The 18,558-nt window shown below is 41.3% G+C and overlaps 1 protein-coding gene and 1 pseudogene across 2 annotated transcripts in view; one reads left to right on the top strand and one right to left on the bottom strand.

Moving 5' to 3' along the window:
- The window catches only part of ME1 (malic enzyme 1), a 420,748-nt gene extending 402,536 nt beyond the window's left edge, over positions 1–18,212 (top strand). For both annotated transcript variants that reach the window (XM_088471866.1, XM_088471856.1), the window contains exons 13-14: positions 12,847–12,945; positions 17,599–18,212. In XM_088471866.1, the coding sequence (XP_088327992.1) occupies positions 12,847–12,945; positions 17,599–17,766 (267 nt within the window). In that variant the 3' untranslated portion in view covers positions 17,767–18,212. The remainder of the gene's footprint in view (positions 1–12,846; positions 12,946–17,598) is intronic.
- Positions 2,986–3,104, bottom strand: LOC148542138 (5S ribosomal RNA; annotated as a pseudogene).
- Positions 18,213–18,558: the final 346 nt, after the last annotated feature.

The following is an 18,558-nucleotide window of genomic DNA, read 5'->3' as shown; positions in this document are numbered from 1 at the left end:
ACCAACACCTAGACATCCTCCTCCTACACTACCAGCACCAAGACACACCCCTACTACACTACCAACACCCAGGCACTTCCCTCCTACACAACCAGCACCCTGGCAACACCCCCGCCCTACACTGCCAGCACCCAGACACCTCCTACTACACTACCAACACCCAGACACCTCCTACTACACTACCAACACCCAGGCACCCCCCTCCTACTCTACCAGCACCCAGGCATCTCCTTCTACTCTATGAACATCTAGACACTTCTCCTACATTACCAGCACCCAGATACACCCCTACTACACTACCAACACCCAGACACTCCTTCTACACAACCAGCACCCAGGCACCATTCCCGCCCTACACTACCAGCGACCCAGACACTCCCTTCCTACACTACAAGCACCCAGACACCCCTTCCTACACTACCAACAAAAATAAATCCTGACCCCTTCACCCTCACTCACTGCCTGTTGCTGAACAGGTATCTGGTCTTCCGGCTGCAGTGTGCTGCTCCATGGTGCTCACTGCTCCTACAAAGGAAACAGGTAGGAGGAGGAGCTGATAAAGCAGGTAGGGACATGCCCTTCAGCTCAGCATGCACGCAGCCCCATCTTTCCCTGCAGTCTGCGCGCCCGCTCAGTGTGTGTGGTGTACTGTGTAGTAACATTGGCGCGGGCTGCTTGTCAATGATTGGCCACGGCTCTGACAGAGAGGGCCGTCGTTGATTAAATCGGCAGTGATTTGCGGGTCTTTGAAGTGGGGGCGGAGCCAAATGACGGGATGGACGGGGCTTAATTGTGGGCCGCTGCAGGTAGCTCCGTTAATTAAAAAAAAAATGGTTCTTCAGGGGGCTGGGGACAGTGTGTGGGGGCCCCCATGTGACGACCGCCCCTGTCTCCCTACCTATTATCCGGCCCTGCACCTAAGGGAGTCAGGAGTAGGATGACACTCAGGAAGCGAGGTAACAAGCTTATCGGTCTTAGCTTGCTCTAAATAGGCTCATTTGATCTCATGGGTTAAACAGATCTGTACTGAAGGTGTCAGCAAGGGACAAAGAGATGGGCATGTGACAATCTAAACATATTTTTTAAAACTACAACTTTTTTTATACAGATGTTCAGCCTGAAATTTTAATTTGCCATTTTCCTTGTAGTTTGTAAAATGAGAAGAATTTGCCTACAAATATAGAAGTCCATTCAGGATGTGAAGGCTCTTTCAACTCCACTGATTTAAATATAATCTTCTTGTTAATTTTTTTCAGTACTTTGTGGCATCCTAGCTAGTGATATGCAGCACGTGTAGACCTTGGCTTCCATACAGCATAGTTTTCTCCTGTATACATATTTAATGGGATTATCTATGAAGGTAGTTGAGTATCCAGACAGCTTTGCCAAAACTATTTCATTAGTTCATAAAATCCTTGACATTTTTGTTCTGCTTGGTAAACCTCATAAAAGAAGGGAGCATTGCTTGTCATCACTGTGAAATTGTCTGCAATTAGAAGGCATTACAGCTTGAAATACCTGGCATTTATCAGCTCAAATCAAAGTTACGCTCTGTATAATTTGGCTTTGGAAAGTGAACACCTGAACGTCAGCCTGTCTTGCTGACAATAGACTGTTACTTTAATAACAAATTGTTATAAAGGTGGCAAAGAATGATTGGGCACACAGCCTAACTGGCTGTGTGATAAAACTGTCATTTACAATTAATTATCCTTTTAGGAAAAAAAATAGAGACCTTATGTTCTTTTAGATGAAGAGTATTAAAAAGGTAATACTCAGATGGTAGCTTTACCTTATGTGGCATTAGTGTCATGGTTCAGTAGCAGATCATTTTATCCATAAGTGCCAAACATCTTGAGATTATCATGCCAACAGGATGTAGCCAGGATCCCAGTGGTCAGAATCCCAACAGTCACAAGACCATCTCTGGAATCCCGACGTTCATCAACAATACCGGCTCTGGAATCCCGACGGTCAGAATCCCAATGGTTGGTGTTAGGGTTAGGCATTAGGGGTAGTGTTAGAGTGCTGGTTAGGCTGCCAAAGGGGGCGGTTAGTGTTAGGCTGCGGGAGGGGTGGGTTAGGGCTAGAATACTCACCAACATGTGTCAAGATTTTGACCATTGGGATTCTGAAGCCGAGATTCTGACTGCCGGGATATCGTACCCAACCTATGTCAACTAGATGTACAAGCATAAAGACTTTTGTTACTCGCACCAACAATAATATACTGCAAAGATGGGTGTATCTAGTAAATAAAAGTATGGGGATTTTGTTCATATTTTGATCACAACATTTAAGCTTGCAGCCCGATATCAAAGGACCCCGATTCTCTGCAAGTTCCTACACTAGGTAAAATGTACCAAAACACCACTACGTTGCAGTAACATGTACTCACCTCTCAGGTACAGAGGGATGTACAAGCATCTTGGTCCATCATATAAAGAAGAAAAGGGGGGATTCCGCACAGAACCAAGTAGTCAATTAATACATACCAACAATATTGAAATATTCTGTCATAATAGATCATTAATAGTCGCTATTGGTGCTCCCAAAGCCCAAAGTATAATTAGAAACGAAAAGAAAAAGGAAGGCTAGTTGCTGGGGCACTCTTAAATTAAATATTATAATGAAGTATAAGATAAAATATAACTTTTAATAAGTACCGTCTAAAATTGCAAAGAGACCCATACTGCACAGAAAATTAATGTCACAGGCAAGTAAATCATATTAAAATAGTATTAAATCTATAAAGTGGCAAAAATATTAGAATAAGGGTAGCGAATCTCCTGTGGCTTCTATATTCACTCTGTATATTGTGCCAATACAAAGTAGATTTCATACAGGCAGATAAGTGCCCTTTTAACCCTAAAAGTATATTAGCACTATGATTTGCTGTATCTCCAAAGGAATAGATGTGTGGAAAACAAAATTGTATAAACACTCTGCTGTGTCACCATTCTATCCCCATACACCATGTTGGTAAACCTACCATACCTGGCATTCTATGGTGGTCTACCATCCAAGTACTAACCAGGCCCAATGCTGTATAGCTTCCAAGATCAGACGAGATTGGGCACATCCAGTATGGTATGGCTGTAGTTGTGTGAATGCCCAGGTAAACACAAAAAGGAGGTAAATGTAGGACTGTCTCATTAGAAAAGTCCACTTTATTAAAAATTACACCATTTCAACAAAAGTAATTGCATGGGCATACTTTGCAATTTTAAACGGTACTTATTAAAAGTTATAATTGATCTTAGACTTCATTATAATATCTAATTTAAGAGTGCCCCAGCAACTAGCCTTCCTTTCTCTTTTCGTTTGTGTATCCCATCATATAAAGAACAATGGCTTGCTGACTGAATACTGCCGCATACTGTTTTAATACTGATCTTATTTTGGAAACGCTGAGCATTATTGTGATGCCCAGCTGTGCACATCAGCCACTTACTGTACATTAGTGCAGATATTGAAAATTTTCCTTTGCACTTCTATGGGGCAATGCTGCCGGATGTACCATTGAGGAATAGACCATTGCATCAATTGCAAGAAATTGAATTCCCCCATAGAGCAATGATTCTTCTGGGGTTTTATATCTGGTAAACATTTGGAAACAATTACTTTATAATTACAGTGTTGTTATAGACTGTACCGTGAACAGTCAGACAATCAATCATATCTAGCTCTATGTTAAATGTGTTAGTCACATCAATATGCTATATGTATCAAAATTAAAAATAATTATGAGGTCATATGATTTGATAATGGCATAAAAATAAGTTTTTCCATTTATTAAGTGCTAACATGGTTTTTTTTGGTCAGTAAATAAGAGATACAGGGGAGTATTATGAGATTGTATGCCAGAGTGTGTTAAAAGGAGTTGCGTACGGGATGCCGGCGTTCGGGATCCTGATGCCGGCATCCCAACAGGGTTAGAACACTGACACTTTGTTGGTTGGTATCCTAACCCTCCCCTTCTACCTACCATAACCCTTTCCTTCACTCGCCGGTGCCTAACCCCAACTTCCCGCCCTGGTGCCCAACCATAACCTCCCGCCCTGGTGCCTAAATGTAACCTTCCCCTTCCCGCACTCTAAACATAAGCCTCCCCCTTAGTGCCTAACCCGCCCTCCAGTGCCTTACCCTAACCTTCCCCCCAACCCCGCTACTTACCTTCGGGATTCCGGCAGTCAGGATTCTGGGAAGCGTCGGAATTCCGGTGTTGGCATTCTGACCGCCGGAATCCCAGCGTTCAAGATATGGACCGCATCCCTGTTATAAGGATAGTCACAAATAGTAAATTTAGACAATGTATTAAGTCAGGGCTTGACAAATTTTTCTAAAATCTAGGAGCCAGGATGAAAGTGTAGGAGCCAGATCACTATCCCCCCAAAAACATTACAGGAGTGATTGAGGAGCACAACTCTGTGTGTTATGCAACTGTTATACACACTATACTAGTCCACAAAATGGTCGCAGTTGAATGGATATAGTTACATGGAAGCTCCCTCACTGCTCTGCACAGCTCCCCTGCTCCACCCCCCAGTAATAACGGACCACATTTCATATAAAGCAATGGTACCAGAAAGTACAACAGAACCCCCTCCCCTCGTGGTCACACCACTATCCCTCTGAAGCTGCTCCGCAATCCCTGGCCACACATAGGACCTCATTCAGAGTTGGTTGAAGCGGCCGCACGGTCGTACGCCACCGATGTTCGCTATACTGCGCATGCATAAAGTTCGCAATGCGCGTGCGCAAACTAGCCGCTACGATCAGAAATTTCTCACTCCTTGAACACAGCCAGGTTGGTAGTTTGAGTGACAGATGGAGGCGTTTGTGGGTGGTAACTGGGGAAGGTGCTTGAAAACGGGGGAGTGGAGATCCAAACGCAGGCATGCCTCATTATGCGAACGGCATTTTATGGGAGTGCATACGGTTTATGGGAGTGCATAATTAACAAAGTAGCGTCATGGCACATGTGACATGGGAGGTTTTTACATGACATGATCGTAGAGCTTAAGAGAGGGTATGGTCAACCTTAAGCTCTACGACCAGTTCCGATGGTCTCGATTAATCCTTATATGCCCGGAGATGACGTGTAATGCGTACGAGAAGGGGGCGTATTTTTTTGTCTTCCGACCGCTTCCTCCCCTTGGTCGGTCAGCTACCGATCCGAACTTAGGGACGCAACTTGCGAGGGAATCATTTGCATATCCGGCCCCATTTCCCGTACGACCTTGCGGCCGCTTCGACCGACTCTGAAAGAGGTCCATAGACCCTATTTCCGGGGTGCTCTATGCAGCCAGAGATAGGTGACAGTAGACAGCCGGGACATACAGGAGGATCAGCGTAGACTGAGTCAGACAGCATGAGTCAGCGCAGGATGGGACGGACAGGAGGAGTCAGCAGAGGCCAGGACGGACAGAGGCACAGCAGTCACCACAGACGACACTCAGCACATGCACTCCTGTGCATGAAATGAACTATAGGCACGAATCTCCGCGGGGCTGATGAGGATCTGCTTCCTCCCTCACTGCAAACTCTGGTAGCCAGGCAGCTAAATCTGGTAGCCATTGCGACCTGGCCCCTGGGATTTGTCAAGCCCTGTATTAAGTCTTTGGTAAACAGTATAAAGCAATATCTAAATATTGTATATAATATAAAAATAATCTCCTTTCTCTGCTAGATAAATCATATGTAGAATAAAAGGTTGTAGGGTTTGTTTCTAAATTGGCTTTGGATTCTGGCGCAGTAATTAGTAAATGTAGACCCTGAAATCATGCACAAGCTGAGTGACTTTCATAGGTATGGGGGCACAACAGCTGGCAGACACTTGCAGGTGTTTATAGTGTAACTTGGCATGGCTGTGAATTTTATAGACGACTGGGTAATGTGAGAAGAGTAATGGAGGAATATTTTCCATACTCCATTAAAGCCTCTGTTTGCACAGGTTTTACATGTTACTGCAGAAAGAGAACAGAACACAAGCATAGGACATGGGGAGAAGGTTTTAGTCAGTTTGGGTCTTTCCCAAAGTCAAATATTTTTAGTACAATCAATATATAAGTAGTTCTATGTAAATAACATGAACTAGATATACTTGATGGGGAAATACATTAGAGGATAAACCCATTCGACAGTGCCATGTATGTGGTAAATGTGCTAATGTGGTAAAGAGTGTGAATATATGATAACAAAAGAACATATAAAAGTATAAGAAATTGAATAAAATAGCATTGCAACAATGCCAAAGAAAAATGTGATCATGATTGATCAGTCCACTTTCTATAACCCATGCATATAGGATAAAATGAAGAACCTGAACTATCCGATATTATTATTGTTCCCATTTACATACCTGAATCCTAAAGGTGCCCACACACATAGCGATATTTTACCCGATCTGGCCGATTCCGACGCATTGGAACGACAGATTGTGTAAAATATGCCAAAATCGTGTGGAAATAGTGAGTCCCCACTCACAATCACCATGCGATGCGCGTTCCCGCTGGTCGCACATCGCATCGTCAGATCTGCCGTGCTGTAGGGCAGATCTGACAATCTAGGATACAATACACAGTGAAAAGTCTGCATGCAGGAGATATCGTTTGAAGATTGGGCACCAAATTGCGTGCATATCGTGTGCAGATAATGTGCAGAGCTGCCGCAGAGAGTTTCAAGGGAAATCGTACATAAATCGTACACATCGGCTGATCGTGTGCACATCGTTATGTGTGTGGGTACCAAGACAGCTTACCATATTTGCTGTTGGGCATCAACATTTTTATTAAGCAATTGCTGAGAGTCCAAATGCTATTCCACTCCCCAGAACTTCAATACTCCCCTGGAACTGAGCTAGTATCAGTGCCACAGTTCAACCAGAGATTCTAGAGTGTCTCAGTGCAGACCAGTGAGGTGCAGGAGGACCACACTATCCAAGTCTCAATTATGACAGCACTTCAATCTATATAGTGATACACATAAAGACGGTGGAAATATAACTCATGGAGTACCATGATTGGTACATAGCCATAAAATTAGGATGTGCATAAATAGTCATCTCAAATTATACAGTATGTATGTATGTATTAGGGTACTTTCTAGTAAATGTGGCCACTTAGAGGAAGACGTTGATAAGTCCCAGGAGCTGGGATGCATTAAGAAGTACAATTATTTGAATAAATTGCATTTCAACTAATAAAAAAGGCATACCTGTAATACACAAGGATACAGTATTTTTTTATGAAAAAAGTTGCTAGTGCTCGTCTAAAGTTACAGGTTGATTCAAGGTTTAAAGTACCTTCCACACTGTGGCCAAGTCTTCAGACCCTTATTTTATTAAATTCAAACTTAGGGCCTGATTCAGACCCACTCGCGAGCGGCTGTCCGCTCGCAAGTGGGTCGATGTTATGGACTGAGCATGCGCACGACGGAGGGAGCTCCGTCGTGCGCATGCGCCAGACGCGACGAGCGAAGGAAAGTCCTTCGCTCGTTGTGTCCGATCAAAGGGGGCGTGCTGTCAATGTTGATTGACAGCACGCCCCCTTTGGTGGGCGTGCCAGGGGCGTGCCTCCCTGACGGGGGCGTTCAAAGCCGGCCCACTGACATCACTAGTGATGTCAGTGGGAGTGATTTTGGCTCTGATAGAGCCAAAATCACTCCGGAGCTTGCGGTTGAAAACCTCAACCGCAGGCTCCGGCTCGCAAATTCGATGGTCGCGATGGTCTCGATCATCGCGACCATCACAATGCACGCTCGTATAGCCTGTGGGTGGTGACCCACAGCTATACGAGCGTCCAGGAGGACGCTCCATGAAAATGGAGCCCGGCCCTCATTCAGAGCGTGCGCTCTGCTCAGAGCGTACGGCTCTGAATGAGGGCCTTAGTTTATAAAATTGAAAAATAACATATGATGTCGACAATCATAATTTAAACATGGGTGGTAGTACTGTGAACCACTGAGTACCATCAGAGAAATAGCACTACAAGGATATAAAATAAAAGTATAATTTAAGTGGTTTTATTGTCTAATGGAAAATTATTTGGTTTTTCAGGTAAAAGTTTAATTATGCTGTGGTCTAATTTTAGCAATTTGCTCAATCTTTTGATTGACAGTCAATTTAAATTAACCTTTAATATGACCAGTAAGAAGATATGATCTTGCCCACAGCATTTCTATTTGCAACAAGACTTAGGGGTACAGTATATATACAAAAAGGCATCTGTGTAAAATAGTGTAAATATATGTATAAACTGGTTGGGTACGGCATGCCGGCACTCGGGATCCCGGTGGTCAGAATCCCGGCTCCGGCATTCCAACAGAATTAGGATACAATCACCTGTTGATAGGTATCCTAACCCCTCCCTATCGCCTAAACCTAACCTCTCCCTAGTGCCTAACCCTCCCCCTAGTGCCTAACCCTAACCCCTACTCTGTATTCCGGTACAGAGTAGGGGTTATGAGTCCGGGATTATGACTACATCCCATATAAACAGTTGGTAAAGATTTCCATATCTTTGCTATTCCCTGACATCACTGAGTATTTTACTAAGTGGCGGCTTTTCTAATTCCGCTTGTAGGCTGTTTTGATTGCAGGATTTTAAAGTACTATATGGAAACGGATAACTAGGTGTTTCGAATTTAATGTTACGTCCAGAACTGCCACTTAGTAAATATATCACTTCCTTTTTACAGATTCATGTCGCCCTCAAAGCTCTCTGGAGTGAGGGATCACTCCCATCTGCTGATCAAATCATGCAGAGATCACCAGCTACTTAGATCAAGATTACACCCTGTCTCTTTGCCCAGACTGGCTCTTAGACAAATCTCACTTGCATGAGTAGTCAGGCATGTGCTTTAGGATTTTTTTAAAATAAAGTTAACAAGATTACCATAAGGCCGCAATTCATGCAACCTAATTGGCATAAGTGCTGCTTAAAAGAAGCACTCCAGGAAGAGTGTAGCAATATTGCCCTCCATCAGCAGGGACCAAACAATAAACTGTGGAAACAGCTTGCCTCCATCTAGGGGCAACAGAACTCTGGGTCTCATTCAGACCCGCGAGTGAGCGCAGGACACTCGCAAGCGGGTCGATGGTACCCTAATGCGCATGCGCACGACGGAGGCTGCTCCGTCGTGCGCAAGCGCGAGACCCGGCGAGCGACGGGGAAGCGGTCGCTCGGGGTCTTGCACCAAAGGGGGCGTGCTGTCGATGGTGAGTGATAGCACGCCCCCTTTGGTGGGCGTGCCGGGGCGTGGCTTCCCAGACGGAGGCGTTCCCATGGGAACGCCTACCGTCTGGGTCCGGCCCCACTGACATCACTAGAAAAAAGTACCTGTCAGCACAACAGCGGGGAAAAGGTATGTATGCCTTGAACTGGTGTCTGTGGTGTGCGAAGTTCCTGTGCGCACAGAGACTTCCGTGCAGTACGTACATCAGTTCAAGGCATACATACCTTTTCCCCGCTGTTGTGCTGACAGGTACTTTTTTCTTCTCCCTCACGAGACTCTCATCAGCTGCTAGCTATACACTTTCAACCCTGCAATGCTATGGTAACAGGGTGAATGTATCGCCCGCACTGACAGCAGAGAAAGTATTCTTTTGTTTCTTCACTGTGCCCTGGGACTTAGACTCTCATTTCCAGTCCAATGGCAATTACAAGACTGGTAAAAAGCAGATCTATGTCCCTTTAAGTGCACAGGCACTATTGTCTATTTCTCAGCACACTCTTAACGGGGACACCTCATTACAAGGTTTATGCAGAGGGACGCCTCATTCTATTATATTACAGTTATTTAAACTGTGTCCGTGGTGTTCTGACAATTATCTGTCGTTATATTACATAAATATCAAATGGTGACATTTGTTTAATATTACTGCATTATTGCATTTTCGCCTTGACACAGCCATATTTATTAATAGCAATTTATCTTATGTGTTTTTCCAGAATGTGACTCATATATTGAATTTGAAGTTATATTGGATTACTATGCACCAAGCACTTTGATAACTTATTACTGCCACGTCTTGTGTTCTTCTGTTCAGATATACAAGTTTATCAAGCACTAGCATTTTATTTTTTGCTCTGACACAGCCATATTCACAAATAATAATTGCTGTTATCTTATGTGTTTTTCCAGGATGTGATTTATATATTGTATTTGAAGTCATATCATGCAATGGATTACTATGCACCAAGCACTTTGATAACTTATTACTGCCATGTTCAAGCACCAGCACTTTATTAATAATTGCTGCTATTCTTGTTCTTTCTGAAACATTATTATAATCATTTAATTGTTTCACATATTATAATATCTGTTTGCAAATTGCAAATATCTTGTTGCATGTGCATACTTTGAGAAGCAATTCTTATATTTATGGTGAAATATAACTTTGTCTTTTTCAAGGATCAAAACAAGTTTTTTGGTTTTCAGAGTTCCAATTAATGAATTTTTTAAAATATAATAATAAAAGTTAATTTTTAATATGACTTAGTGTGCCCCAAACCAGGGAGTTGTTCTTTTTCTTCTTTTCTCTTCAGTATATATCAGTTATCATATCAATTATTGTCATACCTATCTTACAGGGCGTATCTACATTTACCTGTGCTGCGTTCTCTTTTCCCATTCCCATTCCCTTGATATATTAGAGCCAAAATCACTCCAGGGCTTGCGGCAGCGAGACCCTACCGCAGGGTCTCGTCGCAAGCCCGATGGTCTTGACCATCGCGACCATCATCATGGACGCTTGCATAAGCTGTGGGTGGTAACCCACAGCTATGCGAGCGTCCAGGAGGACGCACCAAAAAAAAACAAAAACGCCCTGATTCAGAGTGGGCGCTTGTTCGGAGCGTCCGGCTCTGAATCAGGCCCTCTATCCTCTATGAAAAAGCAGCCAAAATGTTATAATGGCTTCAGCAAAGGTTCTATAACAATGGCGATAAAGCCAGCTCTTTTTAAGCCCCCAGGCAGAAAATTCAAAGTTTAATAGAATTACTTCTATTAAAAATGAACAGAATCAGTTAATATTAACATCACAAAATAGCAGTAGAGTTGTACAACATTTGTTCTCCTCTGTACAATTTCCGTCTCACCATCACACAGTCTCCACAATCTGGCATCGCCCATTGACCAATATTTACTGTCATATAGTTTGTCCCAGTTAACGCCAGAATATCTAACATCCCTTGAAACAAGCATTCGTCCTGATTTCGAGTCGGACACAAAGTGACAGGTTGTGCATGAAGCCGCAGTATGCGAGAAACCATTCGCCTTCAATCGGGAAGCAGCACCATCCATTGATTTTATGCTAACCGCCGCAGCTGTCATCAGTAGTATTGGCACTTGTACCAGCCCCATGCTAGGTGCAAGAGCTCCAGTAGAACTAGGTTTCCCTTCTCCGTACGTGCGACTCAGAATCACACATAGATTTAGCTGTACGCCCTTGACACTCCCATAAGAAAGTGGGTGGCAACACTCTTGCGTGCTGCCACCCATTTCAAACTAAGCAAGATGTGACAGATATCTATCGGGTTCAGAACCCATCGCAGTTATGCTACAATGTGTAAAGTATGGTAAAACTTGCTATTTGCGTCTGTAAAAGTAGATATACATCTAACTCAGAGTCAGGCCCATTATGTCTGAGATTACCTCACAGGCCATCACAACTATAAAATCTGCCTCCTCCCTGGTAGGAGTGCATTCACAGAACACTATATCAAATGAGTTAATGACATATTGTCTCTGATGTTAATTTATGTAAGCCAATTAACCAACCATGGTGAGGATAGTGACAGAAACATGGAGGAACAAATTCCACACCGAGACAGACTTGATTGGAATTGAACTCATGTGACTGTAAGACAGCAATGCTATACACAAGTGGTTTCCAAACCTTGGGGCACTTGCAGCGGTGCCACAGGTTGGTGGTCCAAAACCAAATCAATTTATTTATGGTCAATATGACAGGCAAAACTAGGGCTGGTGGCTGCCAATCATAAAATATATGGACAAAGAGCACAACCCTGTCCACCATCACATAACTGAACCTAAGGCAGACATATAAGCACAATTTACTTAATATCGAAATTTTGCTAAATTTCTGAATAAAACAACTTCTGGCCTAGGCATGAAAAGAATTGTTGATGATCTAGGGTGCTGTGATTCAAGAAGTTTGGGAACCACTACTATACAGTCTTCTAACACGCTGCCATGTTTTATCAATTTTTAAAAAAATTCCACCATGCCGAACCACATGTGCACAAGCCTAGAGACATCATGCCTTTTTCTAAAGGGCTTATATCCACTTCATAGTTCATACAGTAACCTACATTTCATTTTTTTACAACCCCCTCCCTTACAACAGGGCTAGTTCTACCACAGTCTATAAACCTAAGCATAGTGATTGCAATTAGTGGATTGTTGATACCTATCAAATAAAGGAGACACTAGATCAGTGTTTCCCAGACTCTGCCCTCAAAGAGTTTTGGTTCTCCATGCTTGAGCACAGATGGATTCATTAATAACTCAGTCATTTTGATTTGACCATCTGTGCTTAAGCATGGATATTTTTCAAACACTGCATTAGATTATTTGAAACATAGCAAGTATATAGAATGCAGGTGTGGTTAGGATCACATATGCTCCTTCTAATAATAAAAATGTACAAGCATTCTTTAAAAAAGTAGTAGCTGAAGGTGCTATAGGGATAATTGTAAAGGGCTATGAATAAAAAAGTGTCCTTAAATGTATTTTCATGTTGAAAACAGGTAAAACATATATATAATCGAAAAACAAAATGTTATATTGATTTGTTGATTATTTTTTTTTCTCTCAAAGATCATAGCTCAGCAAGTTTCTGATAAACATTTGGAAGAAGGGCGTCTGTATCCACCTCTGCAAACAATACAGGATGTCTCACTTAAGATAGCTGTTAAGGTAAGTTACAGCCCATCCTGAATTTGGACAGGACACTGTGACTTTATTTAGGCCAAGTGTATAATAGTCACTGCATCTGTGGTCCTTGACTGACCACCAATGATTATCTAAAATGGTTAAAATCCATAAAAATTTCAATCATTCTTTAGCTGAAAATGCAGTTGACAATGATCATTGTTCCCCATGAGTTCTGGCTGATTGACATGACCAGCAAACTATCTAAGTTTTTCTAATTTGGCAACAGACATGAAAGACCAATGAATACCGATCTGGGCATTCACCAATCAGGTTAAATGTCTGGATGATAATGTGAATTTACAGCTTTATTTAGGAACACAATTCTGCCTCTTTTGTTCAGTATTAAAAGGGTGTCACAATCCGGTGAAAGTGATCCTCTGTGGAGGACGGTGAGCCGGGGGGTTCAGGTGACTATCGGAGTGACTGAGGCTAGGTCTCCTATTTGCGGCCGAACCCAGGTTTGGCTAGACCTGCCCAGAGGCGCGGAGTCTAACTCACTTGGTGGTTTTCTCCAGTGACCCCTCCAATTGGGATTTGGTTTTCCGCTGCACCAAGTGAGCAGGTCGCGGCCCTCTGGACAGGTACCTGGGAATGGCAGAAGACCGGAAACTATATTAAGTTATTGCTAGAACACTGGAGATACACTGGAACACAATTAGAAATCCTGATCACCGGCTAGCATGAGATTACTGAGAAAGTACTGAGAATCACTAAGAAATCCAGGAGCTAACTAGCTCAGCAGCTCAGAGAGATGTGGACACAGGCAGGTACTGGAGTTTGCTAAATATGCAGGAAAGCACAAACATATACTGGGGATTGCACATACAAGAGTAGAGTGGACTCAAGGAATATATTGGGAATGCTAGAAATGTGGTACTGGACAAAGGCCAAATACTGGGAGAGCTAGAAATGCTGGTACTGGGCAAAATACTGGGAATAATTATATATGCAGGTGTAGATTGCACAGACAAGACATATAGAGAAGATAGGCATACACTGGGACAGTGCTAACTGCAAGTGCAGATTTGCACTGGCAAGACACAGAGCAGATTGACACAGACATGTGCTGGGAGGACCAGCTGTGAGCTAATTAATACCAGCAGGTAATCTGACACTTCAGTGATACAGGGTAATAGCCACAGGAAAGCTGCAATAGAATTAGCAGCACATATACAAAGACACACAGGGAAGGGACATGAAACCCTGAAGTACTTGTGAGAAAGCTAAAGTCTCAGAGTAAGGTTTAGCATGGAAGCTAATACAGGAAACTGGGAAACTGTGAGTAGGCTGAAGCAACAGTGGGAGTAACACAGGCACTTGGAATAACGAAGTTGAACAGCGTCTTCCTGGAATTCTGGAGGCGGATTTATACCCAGGGGTAGCAGATTACTGGAGCACAGCATCAGCTGACTGAAATCATGCTACCATAGGTTAGGAGTACTGTCACATTAGAGGAACTGTCATGGCGGCGCCCATGATGGGAACTCCGATCCCCAGCACACACAGCCGACCATGGAAGCTCGCAAAAAGCACCTAAGGCAGAATACTCAGCCCACATCCATCACTGCACCAGACGTCTGACCACAAGGAAGTCAGGGGAAGCCGGCAAGGAGGTGAGAGAGGCCGATCCTAGGCTGAACCCTGACAAAGGGATATGCTACCGTGCTGTGGAAAAACACATGTCTCCCTTGTAATAATATCCAAGGAATAAGCTATTGGACTATTTAGTGTTAGAAGGTCTAGGCTTATGGGCAGGATAATGAGTGATTTATGTACTTATCTTGATCACTATAATGGTACATGTCCCACTTTTATAGTGAACATTTTCCAGTTACAATCAGGCCATGTTTTCTCATCATGAAAATTTTCTCCTATTCAGGAGCTCTCTTGGCCACACGTCGAATAATGTATGTTCCTATTGTTTATTGAAAATGAATAATAAAAAACTGGTAACTTATAAATAAGGTATATATTTCCTTTCAGCCTAATATTACAACATGACATGTCTCTAAACCTGGTTTTTGTATTTTACCTAGGTCATATTTAGTTGTTTTGGTACATCTTATCCTCCAAATATTAAAAATATATTGGAAAAATAGCAATTATACAATAATGATAAATACTGCTTAAGTTGTAGCCACATTTGTGCATATCACATGTGCATGTAAATAACCATGTTACATATATGCTAGAATAGTGTTTACAAATAAGTATTCCTAAATCTAGCAGTATCTAATGTGACCGTGTACAAGGCAGTACAGTTATCTCAGCGCCTGGGTCACACCTGACAGCAGAAACACTGCTGCAGTTAAAAATAAGGGAAATATTGCAAACACACCAAACAAGAAAAACAAATACTGTGCTGGTTTTCTGAAAGATAAATGTATTCCAATGTAACAAATGAATATTGAAAGAACTCAATGTATAATTAGACTTGAGCAAGTTGTCTTACTTGGTTGACACTAAACATACTTAAAAACACCTCTCATAGAGATATCGGCCTATACAGCATTACATATTGCTAAATCCTAATACACATGGATATTACAACAATTAGCTAATGTTTAAAGAGTATATAGTCTCTGTATCAGAAAACAGAATAATGTCCCGATGACAATGCACTTAGTAAAAAATTAATTTCCTTAATATCAAGATAAAAAATATCTCCTTAATAGGAACATTAGCCAGGTTCCTCTGAATGATTGATGGTATATAGGTAATCTTGATTATATTGGGAGATGTAGATATATTTATACATATGCAATTGGTGCATGTGCAGATATATGGGACATGTTTAAATGTGGATGGGAGTATGTCACATATGTGATATTGTGTACATGGAATTTTTGTGAGCTTGCGTATATGTGGGTATGTATGTATATGTGCATTATAGTAATATTTAGATGGGTTCTTTGTGAGTAGATGTGGATGAATGGGCATGTATGTATTGATATGCGTGTGTGTGTATATGTATGTATGTTTATTTTTTGTATTTAATTATGAATATTCTGAATGGGTGAGAGTGTGTGTATATATACGTGTTTTATGGCTATATGGATGAATGTGTATATGTGCAGAATTATGTGTATATCTATGTGAGAGTTTGTAAGAATGTATGCTTGCACAAATGAGTGTGTGGATACATGTATGAGATAATTTTATTAGTGTAGTGTGCAAGTGTATATGTCTAGTGCATTTGAGTGTGAATAAAATAGATGTGTGTATATGTGCATGTACACGTGTGTGTACGTATATATGTGTGTATGTTTATTTTCTCTTATATATGATTATATTATTCTAAAAATTACTTATCCTCTATTTTTAAAAAGAAAGCCTCCAAGTTCTATGCATCCTCCTCTGTCTATAAAACTATTGACAAAATGCTAATACTATCTATTTTTGTATTCCTCTCTGTTGGAGCAACAAATCCTTACAACTATAATTATAGAGTCTGAAAATTATACACTGCTCAGTTAATACTATCTAGTTTTGTATCTCTCTCTGTTGGAGTAACAAATCCTGACAATTATAATTATAAATATAGATTCTGAAAATTATACACTATTCAAACCAGAATATTAACAACTATAATTACTTTTTTTTAAATTATGTATTATTTGTCTTTATATATGTTGTTTTATGTGTATTTAACTATATTTGTATAATTTTTTTATATACAAAATATGCGAATGGCTAATACAAAAAACTAAAACAAGAAAAGCACTAAGACTCTGGAACCAGTCGCTGTCTGCCCCCAATACCTTTCATCTTACCCAGGCACCGATGGTTATTTGCTCCTTGGATTAAGTGAGATACTGCTTGTACCCCGAATACGCGAGTGGACTGCTTCTTTCAGCTGGCAGGTCCTGCAGCTCTTAACACGCTGCAGTAGGACCGAGAGGTAAAACGGCACAACACACTATCAGCCGCTAATACACTATTGGAGTGGACTGCTCCATTCAGCTGGAGGGTCCTGCAGCCCTTACACGCTGCAAGAGGGTCGGGAGTCGATGCGACACATCACACTTTCAGCCGCCCACACACAGTGCTGAAGTCCGGACTCAGCGCTGTGATACAAAAGCAACACATGCAGCATGATACCATAAGCCCTCTGTTGGCATCTACACTGTTGGGTATCTTTCATATAAGGAGCAGGTAAAAGATTACCTATATACTATCAATTATTCAAAGGAACCTGGCTAATGCTGCTATTAGGGAGAGATTTTTTATCTTGATACCAAGGAAATTTATCTTTTACTAAGTGCATTGCCATCGGGACATTGTTCTGTTTTCTGATACAGAGACTATATACTCTTTTTAAACATTAGCTAATTGTTGTAATATCCATGTGTATTAGGATTTAGCCGTATGTAATGCTGTATAGGCCGATATCTCTTTGAGAGGTGTTTTTTAGTATGATTAGTGTCAACCAAGTACAACAACTTGCTCAAGTCTAATTATACATTGAGTTCTTTCAATCTCATTTGTTACATTGGAATACATTTATTTTTCAGAAAACCAGCACAGTTAAGTATTTGTTTTTCGTGTATAAGGCACTGGCTGATTTCTCTTACATATTTGTCATGAATATGATGGAATGTTTCTTTTACAGCACATAATTCTATGTATTTTCAGATTGTAGAGAATGCCTATAAGGATAACACAGCATCTCTGTTTCCGGAGCCCGAAGATAAAGAGGCGTTTGTCCGCGCCCAGATGTACAGCACTGACTATGACCAGTTTGTAGTAGATTCCTATTCCTGGCCAGATGAGGCAATGAAAGTTCAGACTGTCACAGTATAGACACAACACCAGCAGCCTAAGGATACATACCCACTGTCATTTTAGATGTGTTTTTAACTGTAGTAAAATCGCTAGTAAAATGCATACTAAATGTGTTCTAGAGAGTTTGTAAGCTGTCCAATGCATTTAAAATCATAGGGGAGTAACAAGAAATGTTCCAAAAAGACCCCAACAATGGAAAATAAATACACATTTAAATATTTGTTTAATAACAATTTCTAGTGTCAGACCGGTCTACATGCATTTTACAAGGGTTAAAAACACATGTAAAAGTACTTTTAAAAAACGTCAGTGGGCATGGATACAGTATGTACCCCAAAGAAGGAATGGATTTCCATTTTCTCTATGATGCACTAAGTTGATTGTTTGTGTGCCACATTTTTCTATTAATTCTTACTATGAAAGTTATTTTCTAAATCAAAGTTGAAATAAAGACACAATGCAATACCAATGCAATTCAAGTGTTAATGCTGTCATTGGACTCAATGTACCAAACAAACTTGATAACACTGCCAATATCACATTGCTGAAATATACACAAACATCCAATTGTACTTACAGTAAGTAGCTCTATTTGTTCACGCTGCAAAAAGATCATCTACTGATATGATAATGCACCTTCACCAGTTAATATCCAACAATCTTAAAGCTAAATATTATTTTTAACAACATGGTAGACATACTCCATTTATAATGTGCCTGAGTATTCATTTTGACACTAGTCTTGGAAGTAGAACCGATATTCTACTTTTTTCAGTCTTTCCCCAGGATTTAGTATACAGACAAGTAAAC

Source organism: Taudactylus pleione, unplaced genomic scaffold, assembly GCF_031769625.1.
Source record: "Taudactylus pleione unplaced genomic scaffold, aTauple2 ptg000015l, whole genome shotgun sequence".
NCBI classification, from domain to species: Eukaryota; Metazoa; Chordata; class Amphibia; order Anura; family Myobatrachidae; genus Taudactylus; species Taudactylus pleione.
Note: the sequence above shows the minus strand (reverse complement) of the source record. Positions and strands in the feature narration are given on the sequence as shown.